Below are 24883 nucleotides of genomic sequence, written 5' to 3'. Positions count from 1 at the left end.
AATTTACATGTAACTAAAAAGTTCATGGAAAAGAGATGGAAAGAGAATTATTCATATGTGTATACTTGCCTGTAAAATATTACTCCTTTTATTTTAAAATATAGGATATATTTTATTTGTATTAATAGTTTGACTAAAGAATACTCTATTAATACGCACGTGACACAAAAATAAAATCAAGAAAGCACTTCCAGAAACAAATATAATAATACTTATTTTGTGTTATAAAAAATTATATCATAATAGAATAATCTTTAGTAAACATCTATCCTACCTCGATACAAAATACAATCTATATTTTTATATTTTAAAATGGATGCAACATTTAGATATATCCTCGCCCGTACAATGTTAAGTTATTTTGTTATACATAGCATCTATCTTTCTGGTGGTAACATATTTGGTTGTTCCCTTGATGATTTATTTAGAAACATGGAAATCGACCTGCTAATTATTCTATAATTTTCCAGCCCTGATTCCATAATCTGGATTGTCTTACACTAGAGCATATATGTCCATGTATAGCACACGTTGCAAATGTACATCAGTAATCCTCGGCGGCCACAGGCAGGCGAGCATCTGCAGCTGGCGGCGCCTCAGGCTGCTGCTCCGCCACGACAAACTCGTACAGCGCGCCGGCCAGCCCGCCGCCGATCAGCGGCCCGAGCCAGTAAACCCAGTGGTGGCGCCAGTTCCAGCCGACGAGCGCGGGGCCGAATGCGCGCGCCGGGTTCATGGCCGCGCCGTCGAAAGGGCCACCGGCGAGGATGTTCGCGCCCGCGACGAAGCCGATGGCGAGGGGCGCTATGGCGCCGCCGCCGCCGCCGCCGCCGCGGCTCCCGTCGACGGCGCCGGTGGCGTACACGGTGTAGACGAGGCCGAACGTCATGACGACCTCGAGCAGCAAGGCGTGCCGCTCGTGGATGCCGTGGCCGAGCGTGAAGCCCATGGGGCGCTGCGGGACGAAAGGGCGCACACGGCGCACACGTTGTCGATCGGGTGAGAAGTGTTAAACATGACGTGACTGTATATACACTCGTAGATGGCTTATGCCAAAAAGAGAGACGCAAACATTTTTTTCTTTTTTTTGGTTTCACGTGGAATGCGGTAGACCAGAAGATGCAAAATGTGACATGAATATCGAATACTGAATCACTAGCAATCAAGTAAAGTAATTAGTGGTCACTTGATAAATGATAATGGTAGAAATAGGTAGCAAATTTTAACGCAGATTTCGAGATTCTGGCTCTGCAGCATGAACACCTGAGCTACTGACTGATCGAAGCATGAACACAGGCGCTGCATGCTTCCGGTGACCCTAACTTTGACTAATGCATTTAATAAGCTACTAATTCTCGACATCACCTTTTCGCCTATGCTTCTAAATTTTTATTTTTTTTAATTTTAATTTTGAAGGTTTCTCATTGTAGTATATTTTTATCTTTGATTTTAGATGGCTAACAACGTATAAAAATGGTATTCACTAATTATCTTTCATAAATATGTAGTTTCGATTTTTACAAAATGAGGTCTTTTAGGACGGTAGTAATATTGATAGCTTCTACAAGTTCTACATTTGATTTAGTGAAGCGCAAATGTAGTGCGTGCTTGGTGACAAGAGAAGAGAGAAAGCGGGTTACCATGCCTCCCGAGGCCAGCCTGAGGAGAAGCACGGCGAGCACGGCGCCGAGCAGCTGCGCGGCCCAGTAGAGCGCGGCGCGCGCGAACGAGATGCGGCGGCCGACGAGCAGACCGAACGTGACGGCCGGGTTGACGTGCCCTCCCGACGCGTTGCGCGCCACCGCCACCGCGACGGCCAGCGCCAGCGCGTGGGCCACCGCCACCACCAGCAGGCCGCCTGGCGTCCCCGTGTCCCTGTACATCTTCCCTGCAGCAACCAAACAGAAAAAAAAAAAGAAAAGAAAAACGAAATCTTCAGATGGACGTGGCGATGATGCATGAACGGGACACGAGACTCGATCGATTGCGCGGTGGCCATGCGTTCAGGGTTCGCGTGGTTACAGAGGCCATAGACGGAGCCTTCGGCGGCGAAGACGAACACGGCGGTGGCTACGAGCTCCGACAGCGCAGCGCGGGTGGCGGCCGGCGCCACCAGAGGCTCCATGGCGGCGGTGGCGGCGTCAGCACGGCGGGAAGTGTGGCGACCTGGCAGCATGGTTGGCGACAGCAAGCTAGCTAGTAGGAAGGATTTCGCCTTTCCGTTTGTACTTGTTGGATAGCCTGCGTGCTCCGGTGGAAGTGCTAGTTGGGAGGTACGGGTATTCTTCGCCGCGCGAGTGAGAGTAGTGGCGGCCCTGAGCGGGGCTGCGGGACAGGTGGTCACGGAGGATGGACACGTGTGGCAAGATGGCTTCGGAATTTCGATTGTTTCTTCGGATTTTATAAGGGTTTATTTTTTTAAGTAAAAGATAAATAATATATTTGTAAACAAAAAATAAGTTGTTCATAAAATATTTATATAGTGATATAAAAGCAGTGCAAAAAATAAACCACGTTAAAATAACCCTCAAATCAACTATAAATTTAATGTTAACTATTCAAATTTAGGCTTATAAGTATAAATAAAAGTGAAAACATGAGAGTGCTAAACTATTAAATGGTATATCTTTTTAAGAAAAATTATATACATGTTGATTATCTCACATTTATAAAGTAGACACTTTATAATAAGTCAATTCTATGTTTATACCATGAAATAAAATCAGATATTATCAGATATTCTTTTATCTTTATCTAACAAAAGAATGAATATTTGCTGAAACCATCAGTATTTTGCTATGGGTCAGGACAACTATAAATTTGGCTGGCTACGGTAGATAACAATGCAGCTACTGAAAGGATCCAAAATCCTACGAGATTCTCGTGAGTAAATGTCTCAGCCTATCGATTGTCAAAGTCGCAACGCATCACTTGCAAGTTATAAAGTCGCTTATACATTTGAAAGATACACGTTTGCGTGTTCTGTATCTGAAAGAAATACTTGCGTAAGGTGCTACACGTATCAAATAATCTGTACCGTTTTCCTAAGCTGCTGTCAAAATCCCATGTATCAGAAGCTGCAGCTAAAGATACCCTGAATTTCACCGGCTGTTTCTGACGAGGTTGGTGATCCACACAGAACAGAGAATCAAATCTACAAACTTGGTCCATTTCCTCCGGAGATATGGGATTAAAGTTGAAACAAAAAAAATTAAAATATGTATAAATTCAATCAGCATTCTCGCTTTGTATAACTCATTGCTACCAGGCTCTTAAACAACATATTCACCCACTCAAATACTAATAGAAAGGTTCGAGATACTGCCACAAGTTATAATCCTAATAGGATTTACAAAACTTCCAGCTGAGTATCCTGGAACTATCTTCGATGGCTCAGACTCGCACCAGCACCAGCTATCCACGAGACCACGAAGGTGCTCAGTTATGTTTTACCATTAATACCCTTCATGATGAAGGCGAGGGACCATGCCCCAGTTCTGAATCATCGACCATCTTCTCCAATGACTCGATATCACTGGTTTCAGAAAGTGTGTGAATTCTAATGCTGTCTGCATCCTCACTGCTCACATGAAAAATAAGGAAAATCACAGGTCATGACACAGTGGCAATTGCAGTTGCAGAAAAAGAAAGATCCACCATGAGGAAATTAAGTCATACTCTGTAACTCCAAAAATCTCTTTGACAACAAGCGAGCCATCCCGTGAACAGAATTCTGGGAGCTGGATATTCACAAACGATCAATTGTAAGTTATATATAGTGTGAGAAAATATAGAAAATCAGTCATCTAACCAGTTTGACAAATTATAGAAGATCTTATCATTCACAGACCTAGACAAGACTTGCTAATCCATTTCCCTCACAGGTTAACAAAGCATGGTGCATCAAAACAAAGATGGAATGAAATTTCACCCCATTTTATTATTCTCCAAACAGGAGATTTAAATAATAATAATATTTTGTGAAAACAGATTCTCCTGTCTTTGAGTATAGTTGTTTAAATAATTTTTGAAAAGATTGGATTGAACCCACACCCGCTGAACCCGTAGCTTAGAGCAAACACATACACAAGTGTCCCAGTGATAATATAAGCAAGAACTTGTAAGTTCCCATTAAAGAAATAAGGATAATGTTTTTGAAAAAAAAAAGATGTACTATCACGAGCTGTAAGCAGAGCAATAAGTGGCTCATCAACCCTTTTTTTATTTCAGTATATGTCAAGAACCTTGCTTTCACATACAAATCACCAAATTTTGGTTTATCATCAACAGAACTGGACTTTTAGTCAAGAGAAATAGACTATCAGCAGCTTACCTCTGATAAGTAGAAGATTTTTCCAAACAATGTTTGCACAGCAAGCTTACGCTTAAAACCTTGTTCTGTAAACCCAGATAAGTCCATGACTACTGGTCCTGCAAGACCATAGAATGCAAAACTCCTTGAGCACTTCTCATAGACTTGTTCTCGCAAATCGAAAGCATAATCTCTTGACAACCAAGTACTGATAGGTGACAGAGCATTAATAGATCATAAGGAATCAAGGATACTCTTCTTATCTATTACCTCCATCACAGAAAGACTTCATTTTTCAGTATGAGCCTGGACATACTCTTGTATAGTTGTCTAGGTTCATAGCAAAAAAATGAAATCTTTTGGGACAGAGGAAGTATCACTATGTGGTTGACGAGACTATTGCATGAAGATTTTATCTTCAAGCAGCACAAGATTTCAACTGACATTTAAAACATTGACAAATAAAGCATCAAAATATACAAGCATATTGGTATGGCTTGTAAGTACAAAATGTTGATTCGATTTTAGAGAGTTTCATATTTTTTATTAGTTAATCAATCTGCACATGACAAACAAAATAACAAGGTATTGCAGAAATTTTGTTGAGAAGCATGAAAACAGGAGGTCAAAGATTTTGCATTACATACAGATATGCTTTTCATGCTTAGACACTGTACTACTGCATGCAACAGCCAACAACATAACAGAGAATTCCCGTAATCAATTGATTGTCATGCTCATATCTGAAGGTTACCAAAGCATGTGTTGGAGAACAATGGGAGGTACAACCAAAAGGCATATTTAGTATATAAGCATGGGGCATCGCTCCTTCAATAAGAGGTGCACAAATCTTTAAAAACTCAATTAAAGGGGCAAGTAGGTGGAATCTACCTTGATTTCCGTTTTAAGGTGCAATTCTCAAGGGGTGAATACAAAAACAACTCGATAGGAAATTAAGGGACACACAACCATTAGCGATAACCAGAGGAACAGCATTAAATAATAGACGTACACGGCCAGAGTTGAATTCAGGAACAACTATGTATCCATTATTAGTATTAGAATCAGACCAGAGACCGAGTAATACCTTTTTCCCGGACAATTCGTCTTGAAATCTCATTCAAAATTTCAGCAACTTCAGCATCTTCTAACATTGATGCTTTCCTAAGATGTAAGAGATCCACGACTACATCAGGGTTGAATGGTTTTTCATTCAGTGTGTAACGGATGTACTTCCTTACTACATCATCCATGTCAAATCCTGTCTGAAAAATGGCAAAAACAACACTTAAATCATGTGTGGGGGTACTGTTCACTATAGGTAGGTACCTTTGTCACTAAATACAAAGGAAGTAACTCATTGCTCAAACAGAAGTAGATATCACAATACCAACAATGGATGTATTGGTGGAAAAAACTAACACTTCACTATGTCCGAATCATTATTCTACTTTGAGCAGCAATAATTTAAATCATAACAAGGTAGCTAGCAATCTAAAGATTTATACCACAGGTTACGGATGTCACTTATTAACTATTTAACTATCACCAACAGTTGACTGCCATACCAAGATATCCTGTTAAGTAGAGAAAATAAAGCGAGCATATCATAGCATTACTCTAATATAATGGTCGAATCAAGAGCACACCTTCTCCATTAGTTCTTGGAGAGCTGGAAAATCCACCGCCTCCCTGCCCTTCTGAAACAACTCATCTAGTGACTTCAACAAGAAAATATTCTTGCCCACCTGCAAAGCAACACTGCTTTACCATTAAGTGCCAACAAGGTATAGCGCCATAGTTGTTCTAGAAGTAAAGCCAAGGAAAAAATTGCAATAAAGTAGCAAACTCAGAAAAAATAGTTCTTTGAATATCCGCACAAAGGCACAGAGGAGTGAAATTAATGCATGGTTGAAAAAAAAAACATTGCAAGTTCATGTCATTTCTGACTATGCTAAGTTCTAATCTTGCTTAAAACATTGCAAATGCATAAAGTGAATATGGCTGATCCCCTCTACTCACTAGAAATACTAGACTGCAACATCAAAAAAGGAAATATAATATGCTTAATAAACTCAGTCAGACTGAATACACTACTTTATGCATAGATATAAACTTGCAAACATAGAATCCCCTGCTGTTCCCATTGCCTACAGTCACTCTGTGTAACTAATGCTAGATCGATCCAAAGAATTCACTGTTTAACCATGATGCAGCTAAATTTCCATGAGGTTAAGACTCGACCTCAAGACAACGATCACCAGGAAAACGTAAAAGAATAATAGAATTCACCTTATAGAACAGCTATCTGCTTATATAAGTGAAATTATACTCCGAATCTCATCAGTTCCCAGCTTCCCATTGAGCACCAGACTATAAATGAAAGCTTCCAGAAGCAATGAACTATACATGATTTTGACTTGAAAACATACCCTTCGCTTCTTCTGGGTGCGCGGGGAGGTGAACCTGCGGACGGTGCGTACGACGGCGAGTACAAACGACACGCCTACGTAGGCAAGAGGCAAGGCGAGGAGCCACGGAACGGGGCTGGAGCCGACGCGGGGCCCCGGTATGGCCTGCGTGACGGTGCCGGTAAACTCCACGAGGTCCAGCGCCTTGTCCTGGATCCAGGGCATCTCCTCCTCCACCTCCACCTCCTCGTCCGTATCCCGCTTCGGCGCGGCGCTGGGGTTCGCGGGCTGCCGCGAGGCCGCCGCGGTCCGGCTGCCGGAGCGCTTGGCCCGCGCGACGAGGAGGGGCGCCGTCCGCCGGAGAGGCCTCGTGCCGGTAGGAAAAGGCAGTGCGAGGGGCCCGCGGCCGAGGCGGGCGCCGTCGCCTTCGCCACCGCCGGCGATGGGGGCCCTGAGCGGCTGGAAGAAGGAGGTGGTCGCCATGGGAGGCCGGCGGGGTGGCGACGATTAGGGCTTATCGCGGCGGAAGGCCGGAGCTGGAAGCACTTTTGTACGGAGACCAAAGTGGGGAGTCCGGTAGTAGCTGAACAAAACTTAGAAAAAATGGGTATATTTGGGCTTTTGGCGTAGTTTTGAATGGGCCATTGGCACTTGGCCCGGTTCTGCCCGTTCTTTAGAAATCCGGACAACCAATTGGTAAATAAATTGGACATTTCGACACGTTCATGTCACGAGTGTACACGCCTAAGTTCACGAAACAGACAAGGCAATCAATCAGCAATAGCAGCCGTATCATCAGTTTAAAAGCACGGACCTCAGCTCAGACAGCAGCTGCTAGCATTTGAGAGCTGCCTTCTGTACGAAGATATTCACAGCAAAACATTGGCCCATCGTTTAGCTGACTATAATCGTGAAAATAATTAACTTTGATCTCTATTCTCCACCCACCTGTATAATCCGTCTAGAACTGACATCAATATTACAGGTTTGTCAGTTCTCCATCTGAACACTAAATATTTGTTCTAAAACAAATAGTGGAAACACTTCTACCACATAATGTACTTATTTCTGCCGAAGAATCATGGACGCTTCTTTTTTTCAGCCATCATCTCAAAAACAATTGATCTAATACGGAAGCATTCGTAAAAGAAACAAGATGAAATATGTGTCGACTGGTGGAGGAATGCCTGTATCACTGTATCCGTCAATGCCACCCAATCCACTCAAAGCTTTGGCTTAGATTCTCTAGACCATGCTGGTGCTCTAACTTTCAGGTTGGACTTCTCAGCCTCCTCGTCATTTTCCTCTTCTTCCAAAATCTCTTTAGAGAAGGCCTCTGGATTAACTTTAATGCAGTCCTGCAATGCGATAAACGGCTTCACACAATCTGATCCCTGGAAAGGCAAAGAGTGCAAAGTTCTAGTTAATATTTAGTAGAAAGAACCACAATCTTTGTATTCTTTCAACTGTGAATAACAACTAATTTTTGAGATTTGATTTGTACAAACAACAGGTAAATGAGTAAGTGCCTTTAATTCAAAGAAACTGCCCTACACTAACGTTGTTACATAACCAATTTGATAAATTTTCTTTGTGCACTCATTGCAGTTATTCTCTCTTCTGCCACCAACTTGACCGATTAGTCACACAGATGATGTTAACCAGTGCACTCTCCCATAGAGCAAACAAACGTCGGGATTTCGCCGATTACCACACCCCTTCTATCACTTCTGGTAAGTAACTTGTTTTTTTCTAAAATGGTAGCAACACCAATGGAGTAAGGTTACTCAAACAACCCCAGCCCAAACTCCAAGCCATAGTGTGAACTGTGAATTCCCAACCAGATAACTTCGATTGCCTCAAAAACTTACACTTCTCCTTTTCTGGAATCACTGTCCAGTTACTCAACTAGTTGACCATCATGTTTTCACCTAAAAGATCCTTATATTAGAACCTCAAAATTTATATGGTGTAAAAAATTTCAATAAATTCTGAACATTTAATGCAACATCGATCCATGAAGTTATTCAGTTTCTGTGATATTTTGTTTTTTCATGGGTTCTCAAACTACACATACATAGGACATAGGACATAATGGTCCTTTGGTGAACAATTTGGACTAGGCAATAGTAACAGCAGAGAAGCATACAAACAAAAGAGTGGTAAAATCAAGTATTTTGTTGGTGAAAACAATATGTGACTACAAAGGGTACAAAAGGGAAAAGACAACAATATTGTGCTTTCAAATTATTTTTGGGTCATACAAATATTTGCCCACAGGAATATAGGACATCACATTTTTCTTGTGTTCTGATCAACCATCGACTGAAGGGGAGCTTTTATATTGTATACTAGTGATACAACAGATTTCCTACAGTAGCATGGCATCAGGCGAATAAATTGGAAACAAAACTACATATACACAAGAACACTAGATAATAACATATAAACATACAGGATGGCTTATAGAAAGGTTACCTCATCAGCAAGGATACATGTGAGAAATTGCATTTTTACAAACAAAACTTTTGTGAATATTAGCTCCAAGATTTTAGAATATTTATTAATGTGTTTCTTATTCTGATCAAATTTTTTTATGAACATCACTAATATGTTATCATCATGATATATGCATGAAGGTAACTCGCGTCATGCTTGCATTGAAAGCAGATCAATGACATGGAGAAATAAATAAAACCTTTTCTTCCTCTGTGCTTTTCAGGAAGCAGGAAAATGCATCGACAAATTGACTTCCGCAAGGACCACTTTTCAACTCGGCTACACATGGACAGTCCAGTGCTTTCTGTACCTTCACATCAATTGACTGCATACACGAAATACTATCTTCACTGATTATCCAGGGTGCCAAGAAATAGTGAAGGAAATAGGATAATGATACATAAGCATCCTACCCAGAAGCAAAATAAAGTGACATACCTCATTGTCATCCTTATCAAATGACATAGCCTCTGTGTATTTAAAGAATCCAACATCAGAATGATAGCATGACAGATTAGGTAGAACATAAAGTGAAGAATATTTTTTTAGAAAAAGAAAAGTGCATAATATTTCCGGACACTGTAGTAATTTCGACTCACTATTTTTGAGACAGGCAGCCAGCAGCCTCCTAGGAACTGATACTAGTAGACTCACTGAAAATTCAGGATTATAGCTCGGTGACTCAGTGGCCAGGCTCAATTAACTTATAAAGGTGTAGACAAAAGGAAAGCCTGCCGGTGCATTTAGACTTTTGGGGAAAATTTATAAACGGGGTACAATGTAATTGACTTAGGACATCAAAGCATGACACTAATATTTCAAAGCACCTCAATTCCGGCATGAATGGTTGGAAATATCATCAGTTCAGCATCCAGCACATGGGCTGCTCTGCACAATCGCATAAAAAGCTTATCTGATATCGGCACCTCAATGTCACACTTGGGGTCTAGGACCATACATTGTTTGCTACCCAGAACTATTTGTGGGAGTTGAATGGTACTAGCAACCTACCCTATAGTCCTAGTTCCACCTCCACCAAATCTTCGCAAATCCTAAGCAACGCAATAATCTAGAGCGGCTACTGCATCTCAATGACAACTGCCTCGTAGGAGGGCCTCACCGGATCCATTCAAGTACACGAGAAAATCGCCAGGGGATCATAAGGTTCATAGTTTCCGCACGTACCTGCGGCGAGCGCCTCGAGTGAAGAGGACGCCGGGGCAGGGGAAGGCGACGGCGACGGCGCCGCCTCGACGGCAGGCGGAGAAGGCTCCTCCACCGCCTGGGCGTCCTGGCTCAGACCTTGACCCATCGAGGAGCAGCGCTAGAGAAGCAGCAGCAGGCGGCGGCGGCCACTCTCCCGTCTTTCCGGGCGGCGAGGGAGCGGGAGCAGCCCGGCGGCGCGGCGTCGGTCCCGCTGGAACGTGGTCAAGTCGACCGGCCGGCACCGCCACCGCCACCGCCACCACAAGGCCGGAAGCAAATTTGGACCCGAGTTCAACTCCAGCCAGCGCTTTCCGAGCCGTCCAAGTCGCGTCGAGATTCGGGCACCGCGGAGCCATGTCTACTACTGGGCTGGGCCGTAGGATGGGCCGGCCCGTTTGGCGAGCGACTCGCGAGTTCGCGACCTCTCCTCCCCTACTGCTCGGTTCGGGGGAGCTCCAGTCCGCCGCGAGCGATGGGGGAAGGCGGCAAGCCGCTCGGCGACAGCGTGTTCGCCGGCCACGCGGCCGCCGGCGCGGCGGCGATCAGCGCCTCCGCGGTCTCCGTGCACCCGCTCGACACCGTCAAGACCCTCATCCAGGCGAGTTTGCCCCCCATCCCCTCTCCCCCATATTCTCCCGCTGATGCTGTACTGCCCCTTCTCAGGGGCAGGGCTTGATTTGGTCCCGCTGATGCTGTGCTGCTGTGCAGTTGAGCGCGGCGGGGTCGAAGCATAAGATGGGGCTCCGCCAGGTGGTGGACAGGCTCATGTCGGTCTCCGGCCCTGCAGGTTTAGTTTGTTGCCTGGTTCCTGAACAAGTAGAGATCCTCCACTGTTTAGTGGTGGTACTGCTATACCGTTAAATGCATCTGGTGAATGTTGGTCTGCATAGCTTCACAAGGCCTACAAGTCTACTGGAATTAAGAGGATATGGTGATGTTTGCGTTTTGCCAGTTAGTTCTGAGTGGGTGCTTACTCATCTTGCTATCCAAATATATCATGGTAGCATCGGGGTTCTGAAAATTACAAAAAAAAATCAGCATTTTATGTGGGGTTCGTATCGTAGTCCATAATTTGGGGCCTTAAAACTGTCAAATATGTAAAAAAGATCTTACTACAAATTGGGTTATGTATACTGCATGCCTGCTGGTGTTGTAACGAAATTCCTGGCTGTATAGCGAGACTGCTTCATCTCGCTGCCACATTCTTAGGTGCCTGTGCCTTGTAAAATTTCCTAGTTGTGAAATATAGGGAGAAAACACGTGAATCCTGGTCTTTACTTTTCTAATTTATGTGTGATTTCTTATCACCTATGTGTTACATTGACATGAAATTGTTTTCCTTTGAATTTGCTGTGTGTAGGTCTTTACAGTGGCATTGGATGGTCAGTATTGGGCAAACTGCCTGGTTTAGGAGCACGTTTTGGGACCTATGAACTACTAACAGCCTTCTATAAAGGTACATGCATGGTTCCGGAAATTATTTTTGACAAGAGGTTTCAGAAATTCATAGCAGGATGGTCTTCCCTATGTCATTTTGTTTGTGCATTTGTTTGCAATTATGATTCAACAATACATTCATTTTAAGTATAATATATTTGCCAACATCCCTATTCCATTTTCATCTAATACAGAATGGTTAGTCTCTTTGTCTTGTTTAAAATAGCAATTGCCTAGTTCTGTTTGTTTGTACTTATGAATAACGATTGACACTGCGAGGGTAATCTTTTGGCTTTTTCAAGAAAAAAACAAAACGGCATATTTGCAAACGAAAAATAAGTTATGAATAACTCCCAAATTTAAGGCTGAAAATTCAATTTTTGGCTTATAAGCACAACTAGAAGCGCAAAGAGGAGCTGGTGCATTTTTTGCTGATGGTCAATCCAATAATCTATAAATAATTTTGGAAGCATGCCTTTGCTGCTGTTCAATGCAATAATCTGTATATCATTATGGAATGCGTTCCTTTCTGGATAGTCAAGAGTAATCCATTCCTGATAATGCAAAGTACTTTCTGATCTATTAATATACATGTAGTGAGATGAACTGTTTGTTATGCAGAACAATATATCTTGAAGTACTGTTTTTACTTTTTGTTACTGTTGTACCAGATTTGTCAGTGACTGCATTATATGATGGTGAAATATGATAATGAGATTTCACATTTGTGTTGTATATCACCTGGCAGATGGAAGGGAGGACAACTATGTTACTTATTCTGAGGCTATGTTGGCCGGCATAGCTGCCGGTGCTGTCGAGTCAGTTTTGTGCACACCGTTTGAACTTCTGAAACTTCGGAGCCAAGTTGGTTCTGTGAAACCAACGAAAACTGTGGGCCCTGCAAACATTACAGTAGAGACATTTCCATTGCTTTCCAAGCTATTGCCTGGCTATGTCCCTGATATCAGAGTATGGAATAACACTGTCAGCCTTTTGTCCAATCTTCCCCCGAAGCATCCTAATATGATGGGTGCCCTGAAACAGCACCCGTGGATGCTTACTGGTTCAGGGAAGCCCCCAATGCCGTCTGATGTTCATGTTCCTTCAAGAGTAATAGCACTTGAAGGATGGGGTGCCCTATGGAAAGGACTTAGGCCAGGGATAGCCCGGGACTGTGTCTTTGGAGGAATGTTCTTTTCTACTTGGCAATTTATACACACAGCAATGCTTACTTGGAGTGCTGTCAATATGAACCCTCAACCTGGGTAATGGAATTTAGGGTTTTTGTTTCAGAAATTAAGATGGTGATAGAGCCATAACTGTTTTTCTTCATGGAATTTGATCTAGTCTAACCTTTTGAAGTTCTGTTCTTGTCAGAAAACTGGAAGAAGCAGGCCCTCTATCCCCTTTTGCTTCTAGTCTTGCTGCAGGCTTCTCAGGAGTTGTGGCAGCTGCTGCTTCCCATACGTTTGATACCGCCAAAAGTCGTTCAGAATGCGCTGTTATACCTAAGGTATGGGCATCACCTCCTTTGAATAGTTTGTTCTGCTAGTTTACTTCTGCAAATTTGTAGTTCATTGCATTGGAGCTTAGAACGTGAAAACACTCACTTCCCTATTTGCAAGCATGCCTTACTTCTGCTTGTTTTTCTTCAGTATATTGCAATGGAAAGGAGGTTACTTAAATGGAAACCACCAGGAACTTGGATAGAGAGAAAGACGGGAATATCTCCTGCCAATAGGAGCATTCTGTTTCGTGGTATTCAGCTACGAATGGCCCAAAGTGGAATTGCATCTTTCGTACTTGTTGGGTCCTACTATTTTCTTGTAGATCAGTTCTTGTAGATGATATGAAGAGGCGTCATTTAACAGAGGGGGTTTCTTTAAGGAATTTCAAATATCACGATTTGATGTGCATCTGGTAATGATTGATGAACAGGTAACCGCTTGGGCATCCTCGATCATTCCACTACCTCGTTAGTCTCATCCTTGTTGGAACTGTGTCCCAAGATATATTATTGGCTGCTAACGCAATAATTTATAGCAATCAGAGTTCAGTGCTGCCTCTTTTGGTACGAGGCTTTGTTGTGGAGAGAACAAGTATCTTGTAAACTGTATTGTCAGTAGGATGAATGATGAGTAGCAACTACTGACTACTGAAGATGCCTTTAGGCTCTTGAGTCTTGACAGGGATTTTGTGAGAAAAAAAAAGTTTCCATTATTGTCCAAGGTTAATTCATCATAGGTTTTTGCTTCATTTCTTTCTGCTCCTTGTCATCGCTAAGCAAACCTTATTGCTTTCTTTTTGCATTTTTTGGGGCCTGCCATGTTCAATGAAGATAGCCTTCTACTTCTATATACTGTATTCAAGCATCCTACAATCAGGGACGGAACCAGAAATTTATTAAGTCTAGAGCTTAACAATGAAATATAAATCTTTTGAATAAATTTTAACTGAAAAATAGTAATTTTCCAATACGATTTTTGGACCAGGCGTGGGGCTCTAGTCCAACCTGCCCCACGCCTGGTACCGCCCCTGCCTACAAAATATATCTTGGGATGTTTTACTTGTAATGGCATTCCATTTGGATGGGTAACTGAAGCTTGTCTGACCAGTTGTACCATACATATCCTTTTAGTTAATGGAATTAAATATATGGTTGGTTAGATGATTTTTGTTCTTAATGCTTTAAATTATATGATGTTTTAGTAGTTCAGGTTGAGTAGTGTCCTTTTCTGAATTTATTATTTTTAGAGTACCAAAGAAGTTTAGGATTGTAAAAAAACAGTAATATGTCAAATTGATGAGTATGATCTGGAATATTAGTGGTAAAGAATATAACTGATGTAAATAGTTGTGTAAGATTAAGAGTAACATGTAATACAACAATGGGGTTTTGTTTTGGAGCCTGTAAATTGTAGTCTACATGCTCAACAGTAGCAAACTATATTATGGGGTTTTACATTACGTGGTTTTCTCCGTGATATTTGGCACCGCGTACTATGATTTATTGCCATTTGGACCGAATGAAGAACATCAGATTTCGTACCGAGTGCGGCAAATACTTGCACTGGAAACTGTCTAGATGATATAGTCGCCGAAGTAAATCAAAATGTGATATAGTTTCCGCGGTACTCAGTATAGATCAAAGCTAAGCCATTCTGAAGGGAATCATGAGCAAAATGGATCCACGAGACTCATTGGAATCTTTTGAAATGGTTAGTATTTCCGTTTGGCAAAGCATTTCCTTTGTCAGAACAAGATTCGCCTGTACAATGCTCTTGAGATTTATCTCCAGGCCTCGTTTAAAATTTGCTTGAATTTTGCTGACACCACAATGTGTTGGGACAAATTTTGTACACTTCGTTCGTACCACGTCTGGCTTCGACATGGTATACCAGAGCCTGAACCTTTCGTCAGAAGACAACATCCACATTCTTGCTGAATATACTGCTACAGACGGCCGTCCTCTTTGTTCCAAAGGGGATCTAATGGAGGAAGATCATAGTCGTCTGGTTTTAGGGCCAACGCGAAATCCGGCAAAGGAGGTGGTGTTCCGGTGACCCTGCAGATTACCCCAGGACAAATGACACGTCAGTTCTTTGGGTTTGCAATACCATGAATATCACTAAGCACAAATATTTATGTTTCAAGATATTTTGTTGTACCATATTAAGCCACAAATTCTTACCTCTCTTGAGTATACAGATCCTGATTGATCTTGACCTTGCTTGAAGCATCTTTCGGAATCTTGTCGAGCATGTACTGAGCTGTTCCGAAAGGAGTAGGGCTCCTGCAAAGATCCAGGTATTGACTTCAGTACCCATGCTTAAGAGTGGAATTTTACACTGAGGTACTGAGTAATTTATCATCTTGGTAAAGTTATTGTGCTGAGAATAAAACATAAGAAAAAAAATGGGAAAAGAAATGCTCAATATTGGGCGAGTAATAAAAGTGTAATGTCTTGCCTTGATGTTGGAGGAGTTGCATGGAAGGCTTCAGAAGCTCTTTTGCTTTCTTTCAGAAATCCTTCTGAAGCTTGCAAGGCAGCTACTGCCATCCCATGAGATTTCTCTGTGTTTCCCTCATCAAGAATCAAACCGTGGAAATAGTATGCCGCAGCCTGCGAAAAATATTCACATTAGTTTGAGACGTAAATTTGCAATTTGAAGTTAGCATCAGGAGACTAAACCAACTTACACACCTTTGCTTCAACATACTTCCACTTGACAAAAAGTAAATGCTTTTTGCCCCATCCATCGGACCCAGGAAGTTCTGGAATGCTCTCCTGAATTTGATGCCAATATTTGACCATCTCGCAAGCTAAGCGCCGTTTAACTGCTAGAGTGGCCTTTGGGCTATCAATTGCCAGACCAAGTTGCATGTCAACTCCCTATAAAGGCAAGATTATCGATTGTTCAGGACATGGTATAAAATTTACTAACCACAAGAAAGCACCTGGAATAACTTGGACCAATGTAACACAGTGAATCTTGAAATTTGCAATAAATTGAACTAGTGCTACTAGGTTTATACTTCAGTTCACAGCAAAAATTGCAAATAAATTACCAAGCGCCATTGATAATCAGAACATACGAGCTTCAGAGTAATACCGGAAAAGGTAGATCATTACTCTCTTTTTTACGATTAGCAAATAGTATGTTACTTGGCACTATATCATGCTACAGTATTAAAAGTTTCCTCTTCATAAAAAGAGCTACATCAAACAATCAAATGAGCTGAGCCAAGAAAACTGTACCTGGCCCAGAGCTTGCAGGCTAAGAGCTTTGAGATTTCCTTCAGCCAGATCCATTGGAAGTTGTCTCCTGTAATGCATGCATTGAAAGGGGTGTCAATAGACCTTTTTTCAGCTATAAAGTCGCAAAATCATCTAATCAGGTTCTCAAAAAGTACAGACCTTAACTCTGATGGTATCTGTGGTAGTACTTGTCGAATTGCACAGTCTAAGTAGCCAGATGCCTTCAAGAAAACATCAACAGTGGCCCGTCTGCTCTCTGTCAACATCGTCAATACATGGTGCATTACTACACAGAAACACTGAAAGAAGTAATTCAATGGAAAGCAGGTCATGAACATTTTCCTATGGCCATAATGCTTCAGACATACAGATATACCTTCAGAAACCCTTGGTGCATAACCATCACCGTATGACCTGGGAAGAAGTAGAGAATTGGCCTGCAACAGGCAGACCATGGCCATCAAGTGCAGCACGGACAACACCTCATACCATGCATCTGCCATGGCCGTTTCCTGCGGTTGGCGGCAATTCAATGTTAGATCTAATGGTTACTGTGTGCATCATGGAGAAGCTGACACACACCACATTTTTTTTTGGACCCAGTGATACCTCAGCATTGTCCTCTTGATTAGCCCAGACAAACTGCACTCTGTGCCGCAACTCACCACCTACAGAATTTACAGGCTGAATCAAACGGAAACAACAAGATTGCCAACCAACAGAACAACAATTCACCATTTCGGAGCAATTTATCACCTTCGTTCACCAATCCTAGCAGCACGGGCAGGTAGTCTTCCAGAGCCTGTAGGAGATTAGCAGTGCTGGAACCTGCAGAAAGTAGGCAAAAATATGACAACCAATCCAAGCGTCAGTTCACAAGTCCACATCTTTCAGCCAGCAATTCAGATGCGCTACCACCACCCCTCTCATCATCACACACCGTGCCGTTGCGCCGCCCTCCGCTTCGGCTTCAGCGCCGCCGCCGATTCTTGCATTGCCATGTCGACGACCCGCGCTCGCAGCGACGACAGCCTCTCGACGGCGCCCCTGTCGAGGCGCCCGGCGAGCGCCTGGGAGAAGTCCACGCTCCTCGGCACGCGGAGCCCCGGGAGGAACACGACCACGTCGCCGACGCTCCCCGGCCGTCGCCGTGGGCCGCCGCCGGTGTCCTTCTGCCTCGACAACCCACAGCCCATGGACGCGCCGCGCGGCAGAGAGCCTACGATTCACCCTGCAAGAACCCACGGCTACAGAGGATCCCCCAGCAATCGAAAAATATCAGTTACTCGCCGAAACCATCCAAAAGGGAAAAAACCAAGAGAAGGTATATGAAAGAAATTTATCAAATTGTTTCAGTAGAGGGGAAAAGAAAGTAAAGAAATCACAACTTGCAAGCGAGAATGGTAATTTCGCAATCGGAGAGAATTCCATCGAACAAGAACAAAAGGGAGAGAGGTGATGAAAAACAAACAAACAAAAAAAAGCTCTTGCCTTTATTCTTCCTTTCACTTCGAGTTGGTGCGTTTGTTCAGAGAACAAAGAACCGCCCTGCCCCTGATTGAACCCACCACCACTATCTCCCCTTCTTCTTCTCTTCGTCCTCTCTGCAGGCGGGCGCGGACGCACCACACCGAACTCAAAGTAAGCAACCCAACAGTGGAGGGACAAAAGGTAGCGAAACTCTTATCCTTTGGTTCGTAGGGGACCGATCAACATCAGAACAAGAGCGCAACTTGGCGTAATGTACGGCCAAATTGGCATACTTTTCGCCTCGAAAGAGGTACTCTTATTCTGTGTAGAACAGTGCCCCAACTTGTGCCATCAAAGGAAAAAAGAAACTTAAAAAAAAAAGGTTCGCAGCTGCAATGCATCATCCGATATTTAGCCTCTGATATCAGCGTACCTCTACTGCAACTTTTTTTTAGAAAAAAAAACCACAAAGTGCATTTGCAAAGCTTTCTCAAAGATCATGGAAACGAAGCTGGAAATCCAGAGGAAACCAAGAAGCTACCTAATCTTGAAGCTGGAACGTCATGCGCACGTACGTTGCTTCTCGCTGCAAGCCGGAGGTATGAATATGCCTCTAGAACCAGGAAATCAGGAGGGACTCAACCGTTGGATCGTTGGGTGCAGGTGTGCAGCAAGAGGGAAACAGCCTATCGCTCGCTGGTCGAGTCAGATAGAGAGAAGGTGAGGGAAACAGAGAGATGTTTAGGCCACTCCTGTGTATGAGTGTATGACCTGTCTATTTAAAGGGGAAGCTTTGTGCTGATGCAAATGCAATCTACCATTTTTAGGGCATTCCTAACCCATAACACTAGATGTAGTTTTCATAAACTTTACATCATCAAGAAACTAGTACTAGACACTACTCTTCCAATACAAACACCACTATTCCATACTTCAATTTAATGTTACTTATCTCACATAATATCTTGAATATTGCGTAGAAACTATGTCTCATGCAAGATATGTTTTATTCTCTTTCATCATTTATTCACTTGTCATGTCATCTTTTAATAACTTAATTAATATTATGGATATCATCCTAGTCATTGAGTTAGGAATGCCATTACTCCCTCAGTTATTAAGCCCACACCACAGAGCAGTACAGTACAGCACAGCTGGTCAGCTTCACGGAGGCGAGCAAGAAAAAAGATCTCACGACGTGATGATCCATGGCTCTCTCCGAGCCCCGGACGACTACTCCTGCGATGGAGACAAACTAGCTATCTCCTTCCCTGCACACCAACGGTTAATCATCACGTGAACTACCAGGAGATTCTTAGGGTGAATTTGCTAGTCTAATCTGGACACCTGTGTGGCTGTGTTTAGTCTTCGGGGTAGAATAATATCGGTCGCTAGCTACGAGTGTCCGTCTAAATGCGTTGAAAAACTTGAAACTCTCCTGTAAAAAATGCGCTGAAAACTTGAAAGTCTCCTGAAAAAAAACCATAATCGAACTGTTGTGATACAGGTGTTTCTGTTTCTTACGTTAATAGTGCGTGGTCAACCGTAATTTACCTAAAATTTCCTTCTTTCTGAATATACGTTCCAATTTCGTGCAATTCTTAGGTTCTTCCTTTTTCAAGGTAGATGTGGCCGTGGTGTGCCGAAGATACGATATGCTGTTGCTGTAGGAGAAGCCGTGGTATTTTTCAAGTAGGTTTTCGCAGGCCTAACCAACGTCACGACGTAACCAACTCCAGAGTTGGATCATGGCGTGACATAAACACGAGTTGTTTAATCCACCGGATCAGGTTAAATAACCATATGGCTGCCACCGCTCATCATACTATAGTAGGGCTAAGATTGCTACCCGTTTGGAGTATACATCGGTGGTCATACTAAATATACGAGCCTAATTAAATAGATAGCCCCTGATGGAGCCAATTAACCATCATAGTTAATCACGACTTAATCCCTGGTGTCAAGTGGAATATAGCAATGTCAATAACAAAGCTAGCGGCTAGCAACAAAATCTTTCGTATCATCATGAGTATTACATCGTTAATATATGATTTGGAGTCGGTATTTAGCTACTAGGGTTATTTTTCTTCTCTATTCTTTTCTCTCTCACGTAAGAATAAATATGACGAGCTAATTTTGAAAACTTCTTTACAATACTTATACTCGCTCTTAGATACCCTCTCCATTTTGCGGCAATGCATCATGATCTGGACTCTGGATCAGTACTACTGAATGCCAGAGATACAGCCAATCCAGCGACCCATCTTGATCGTGTGCACGCAGATTCTTCACACCAAATCCTTTTCCGCAAATCTGCACGCACGGATGCATTGGCTGCTGAAGTTTGGTCGTTTCTTTGCTAGTGCTAATCCCACGCGTATCTGCTGCAGATGCCGTCTCGCTGTAATGTACGTGGTCATGTGGAAGAGAAGCAGTGAGAATCTGATGGCATGGCACCTGCTGGTGACAAATTGTGGTTGACATCAACGCGTGTGTCATTCTCGTGCCGAAAGGGGAAAGGCACGGTGCCCCGCTTCCGCTTGAGTGTTGTTGCAGCCTTTCCTCGCCTTTTGTGGATAAGTATACCAGCGACCTTCTTAGCTTTCAAACAAAGGTTTAGGCTACGCTGCACACACACACAAGTTATTCCACACGTGATTGATGTTATCGTGTGCCGGTATGAACGACACTACAGTGTCTTGTATAGTGGCTAATCATTTGGCAAGAGAGAAAACGATCCCTGCTAATCGGATGGCCTGAGGAAATCTGTATTTGTGGTTATTTTCGCTAATCTCTACTACTTATAAATAAGCGGACTCGTTCCGTCCTCTTTTTCATCCCACGGCACGTAAAATTTATCGCTTCCACACAAACCAGAAAAAATTATGTGATTTTTCTTTTAAAGAAGTTTTTTTCTTTATGGACATATGTAATCCATCATCAATTATATGGGCCCGTTGTTATATAGGGATATATTACTAATTAAAAACAGTTAGCGTTCCTGAAGATTTTGATACTGTATATTATGTAGAGTGTACGGACAGTTCCCTCTCATCGATCAAACTAGTGAGCAGTCAATAACTTACGCAAAGATCTGTACAGATAAACAGCTAAGACCAACAGAAATTGCTAGCGTGATCAACCGAGATAGATTTCTGGTATCGCACGCCCATTACTAAAATCCTCGCTAAAAGGCGAAACAATAGCAGGGAGCTTTTCATGACCCTTTCCCCTAGAGATGATAAAACCATCTCTTTATACAAAAAAGCGGTTTTAAGATTATGGATGATATCGTCGCCTCCTTTCTTGTTGCAGTAAGTCGCTTCGGCTCATAGTCTTTTTCTGTTTGCTTGTTGGACGATCATAACCACTTTCCAAAAGCAACAGTGCTGCCAAGAATTTCGGGTTGCCAGCATTTGCAAGCCAACAAGGGGCATGAACAGTTAGTTGCATGATCGCATCGAAGAAGCTAAACACGAACTGCATCCGACAGATGGCGCGACCCGATTTTTCATGTGCATAAACAATTTGAGAAGGCGAGGTTTTGTCCGGACAAGTGGCAGAAGTACCAGACGGTGTGGCCCGGTACATTGACCTGAAAGGCAACGATATGATCCCAGGTGTCAAATTTTGATATGGCAGCTGTTCCATCGGGAAATATCTAGCGCGTATCTGGATGCAAGGACGGCCACGGCACTGGTCAATAATGCGATTCCAGGTCAATAGGCGGACCGATTTTGGGGTTCTGGCTTAAAGTTTGATCAGACTTCGTTTTCAGTAGAAATGAAGTTTGTGAACTCCTAAATGAACCGGTGTGAGATGTGTGGCCAGCATTGGGACAGCAGTTCGAACTCTCCAGCCTGAGAAAATGAACAGTCAGGTGCAAGGTGAAAATTCAGTCTGTGAATCAAGGTATTGATGAAAATCTGAAGACACAGTTGTCTTTTCTCAGCCAACTTCTGAAATATGAAGAACAATCGATTCGTAGCTAGTACGGTAGCATATCATCACCAGCACAGTCTGTAAAGACGAGGCATCGCAGTATTGCAACGCGTATCCGAATTCGTAACAGCCATGACCAGAACAGCGAGGAAGAAGCTTCTGGAAGCAGGGCGAACCAAGAGGAGGAAGAGAACGCGAGGTCAGAACAGCGGTCAAAGCTTCGGCTTCAGAAGGCGCCGCCGGAGCGACCACAGCGCGCCATGTAGCACCACCCTACGCCCCGTGCTGCCAGCCAAACCGGTCCAAAACCTAGCTTTCCTGCTTTTCCGCCGTGCTCGTGCACGCCGCGGCCCGGGACCTCGGGTGTAAATATCCCGAAAAGCCCACGGCTTGGCCGCTAGCTTCACGTCAACACGTGTGCGCGGCGCGGATCCGAGGGCTCTGTGCCCTTCCCTCGGCGGCAGGGCAGCGCCGTGGCGCCGTGGCTGGTCCGCCGGTCGTTGCCACCCAAAAGCATACTCTCCTGCCAACGCGCGCGGGCCGTCACCCCACGTACGTAGCCGCGACGGCCGCACGCGAGCAGCGGAGACGGGCGCCGTGGCGGAACGCCGCCCTCACGCGCGGGGGAGCGCACGGACGACGGCGGCACGCGCGACGCCGACGCGGACGTCCTCTGCATACCCCCTGCGGTCTGTGGCCGGAAGAGGGCCGCGGGTTGGCACGCGCGCGCCGGTGGATTGGATGGCGTTTGACCGAACGGTTGGCGTAGGCTGGGCATGGAGTGGAGATAATTGTGGAGGCACAGTACAGCGGTACGTACGTCGTACGATCGTTAGCCGGTGCCGTGCCCGTGGATGCGGTTTCGTGAGCAAGACCGACCGGCACACACCGTGGCGAAGGACCGCCGGTTCGAACGATGCGCGTCACGTCGTGAGGCTTGGCCTTCTGGCCGGATGTGAAGCTTCGACAACGAGGTAAAGCCTCTCGTCTCAATGGATGGCATCACATTTACACGAGCGCGCCTGGACCAGGGGTACCACGGAACACGAGAGCTGTACTGCCTTGGCTCGATCGTGCTCGACTGGTGCTGGCTCAAGCCATGGCAACTTGCAGATTTTCAAGGTTGTTCAAGTTTCTTTCTTATTCGAAGGAACCAAAGTGATGAGGTAAACTTGATGTCATGCACACATTGCCCTGTTGCTTGACGAATCGTGCTCCGATCATTGATGCCTTATTTTTGTCTTCAGCAAGTCACATGTCCATATCCAGTGACGAACCTAAAAAAAAAAGTATCAAAGATCCTATGCATATTATAACATATATAATATTTTTATTTTTAACAAATAATATGATTAATATAGATTTAAATAACTAAATATTCAAATTCTATCTAGGTCCTGTGACCCCGGCTAGTTGTCTGCCATAGAATTTGCTATTCGTTATTTATTGTCTTGTCATAACACACAAGAATAACTTTTCAAAAAATAAAATACTTCTATGCTGTACAACAAGTCTACGAAAAAAAAATCATGGTTTTCAGAAACATATATGATGGTTAATCATTTTTCAATCCGTATACGCAAAAAACAAAAAAAAAATCCAATAACATATTATAGAACAACTAACAAATTCATATGTGTATTATAGAAATAGGTCATCTCAGTAGCAAACCGTCGAACTAAGACAAACTCGATGTTATATAGTAAACTATCTCTTGATTGCATTGCCAAATCAAATTTTATCCTACTTGCCAAACTATTAGTTACTTAAAAGAAACTAACATCGGAAATGGCTTAAGGTCTTGCAAGTCAAGACCGGAGTTTTTTTCATGAAAAAACAAAACAACATATTTACAAACGAAAAATATTTTTTGAATAAAACTTTTATATATATATTCTTAGCGATCTAAAAATAAAACTAAAAAAATAAAATACAATTAAAAACTCTAAAATCAACTCTAAATTTAAGGTTGAAAATTTATGAGGACCATAATGTGGAATTGGTAATTTCAACAAAACCAACATGCACGAATTCCTATCTTCAAACGTACTGCTGGGCATTTTGTTCGGTCAAAACCAGCATCGAGTCATTTTGCAGCATAGCTGCTAAAATCTCTTGTTTTTGTTTCGGACAGTTTCTTAAAAATCATCAATGAACAGTACCTAGCGAGGGGACATGAAAAGTTGCTTCTTAGCTTCTTCTCAACGTATCCCTCTCGTTAGCTTGTCAATCCTTGTCGTCCATGATGTTGCCGTGTTCGTTCGTGTGCAGGAGCGAGCAATTCACTCCGAAAATGACTGAAGAATTAGAGAATGGAAGCAAACGGTCTCACGATGCACTGAATAGACACGGCGAAGATGATGGCACACCTGGGCCGTGCGTCCAAGAGGTGTCCGCGGTACGGGCCGAACCAAATTCTTTGACCATAAAGCCCACCTCACGCTGCCGTTACCGAGCTATTCAGGTACGGCCCGATACTACATGCCGATTCTTTTTTTTTTTTTTGGTTGAAATGGCACATACTGATACTGTATGTTTACTACCGAGGTAACTGTCTGTAGAATTGCAAGAACTGATCGCGAGGGCAGACCATTCCAAGCTGGATTTGTCTCATCTCAGGAAGAAAAGGAAAAAAAAGGTGAAAGCACTTGCCATGTTTCACAATACCGAAAAAAAAAGTTCATTTTAGCTTTCCAGGATCGAACGGGCCGTGATCAATATGACATGGCAGAGTCACCCAAAACAAATTGATGCTATCATGGGCTGTGATCAATATGAGGCAGCAGGGCAACACATAGTCATCCCAGAAATAAACTGATGCGACACAAAAACGAATCAGTAAAAATA

At 43.3% G+C, this 24883-nt stretch overlaps 5 protein-coding genes across 5 annotated transcripts; 1 reads left to right on the top strand and 4 right to left on the bottom strand.

Annotated features, from left to right (window-relative positions):
* Nucleotides 1-286: 286 nt before the first annotated feature.
* LOC102715934 (probable aquaporin TIP3-2) lies at nt 287-2221 on the bottom strand. The gene is made up of 3 exons (XM_040523599.1): nt 2023-2221; nt 1641-1888; nt 287-955 (listed from the first exon to the last, which is right to left on the bottom strand). The coding sequence occupies exons 1-3, from the start codon at nt 2174-2176 to the stop codon at nt 545-547; spliced, it is 813 nt and encodes a 270-aa protein (XP_040379533.1). The 5' UTR covers nt 2177-2221; the 3' UTR covers nt 287-544.
* Nucleotides 2222-3193: 972 nt separating this feature from the next.
* On the bottom strand, nt 3194-7273 carry LOC102715655. The gene is made up of 6 exons (XM_006652480.3): nt 6745-7273; nt 5962-6060; nt 5400-5577; nt 4334-4431; nt 3679-3740; nt 3194-3580 (listed from the first exon to the last, which is right to left on the bottom strand). Exons 1-6 carry the CDS (start codon nt 7204-7206, stop codon nt 3466-3468), a joined length of 1014 nt encoding a protein of 337 aa, XP_006652543.1. The 5' UTR covers nt 7207-7273; the 3' UTR covers nt 3194-3465.
* A 367-nt stretch (nt 7274-7640) lies between these two features.
* On the bottom strand, nt 7641-10721 carry LOC102715384 (mitochondrial intermembrane space import and assembly protein 40 homolog). Its single transcript, XM_006652479.3, has 4 exons — nt 10408-10721; nt 9661-9692; nt 9422-9547; nt 7641-8117 (listed from the first exon to the last, which is right to left on the bottom strand). The coding sequence occupies exons 1-4, from the start codon at nt 10532-10534 to the stop codon at nt 7947-7949; spliced, it is 456 nt and encodes a 151-aa protein (XP_006652542.1). The 5' UTR covers nt 10535-10721; the 3' UTR covers nt 7641-7946.
* Nucleotides 10722-10837: 116 nt separating this feature from the next.
* Nucleotides 10838-14245, top strand: LOC102714642 (mitochondrial tricarboxylate transporter 1). Its single transcript, XM_040522928.1, has 6 exons — nt 10838-11026; nt 11137-11215; nt 11789-11884; nt 12614-13130; nt 13243-13378; nt 13521-14245. Exons 1-6 carry the CDS (start codon nt 10901-10903, stop codon nt 13707-13709), a joined length of 1143 nt encoding a protein of 380 aa, XP_040378862.1. The 5' UTR covers nt 10838-10900; the 3' UTR covers nt 13710-14245.
* An 851-nt stretch (nt 14246-15096) lies between these two features.
* On the bottom strand, nt 15097-18832 carry LOC102715104. Its single transcript, XM_006652478.3, has 12 exons — nt 18636-18832; nt 18116-18228; nt 17565-17871; nt 17381-17452; nt 17234-17292; nt 17001-17136; nt 16784-16880; nt 16625-16691; nt 16070-16258; nt 15834-15988; nt 15557-15658; nt 15097-15430 (listed from the first exon to the last, which is right to left on the bottom strand). Exons 3-12 carry the CDS (start codon nt 17818-17820, stop codon nt 15319-15321), a joined length of 1245 nt encoding a protein of 414 aa, XP_006652541.1. The 5' UTR covers nt 17821-17871; nt 18116-18228; nt 18636-18832; the 3' UTR covers nt 15097-15318.
* Between the last annotated feature and the right edge of the window lie 6051 nt (nt 18833-24883).

This window comes from Oryza brachyantha, chromosome 4, assembly GCF_000231095.2.
Source record: "Oryza brachyantha chromosome 4, ObraRS2, whole genome shotgun sequence".
Lineage (NCBI taxonomy): Eukaryota > Viridiplantae > Streptophyta > Magnoliopsida > Poales > Poaceae > Oryza > Oryza brachyantha.
Note: the sequence above shows the minus strand (reverse complement) of the source record. Positions and strands in the feature narration are given on the sequence as shown.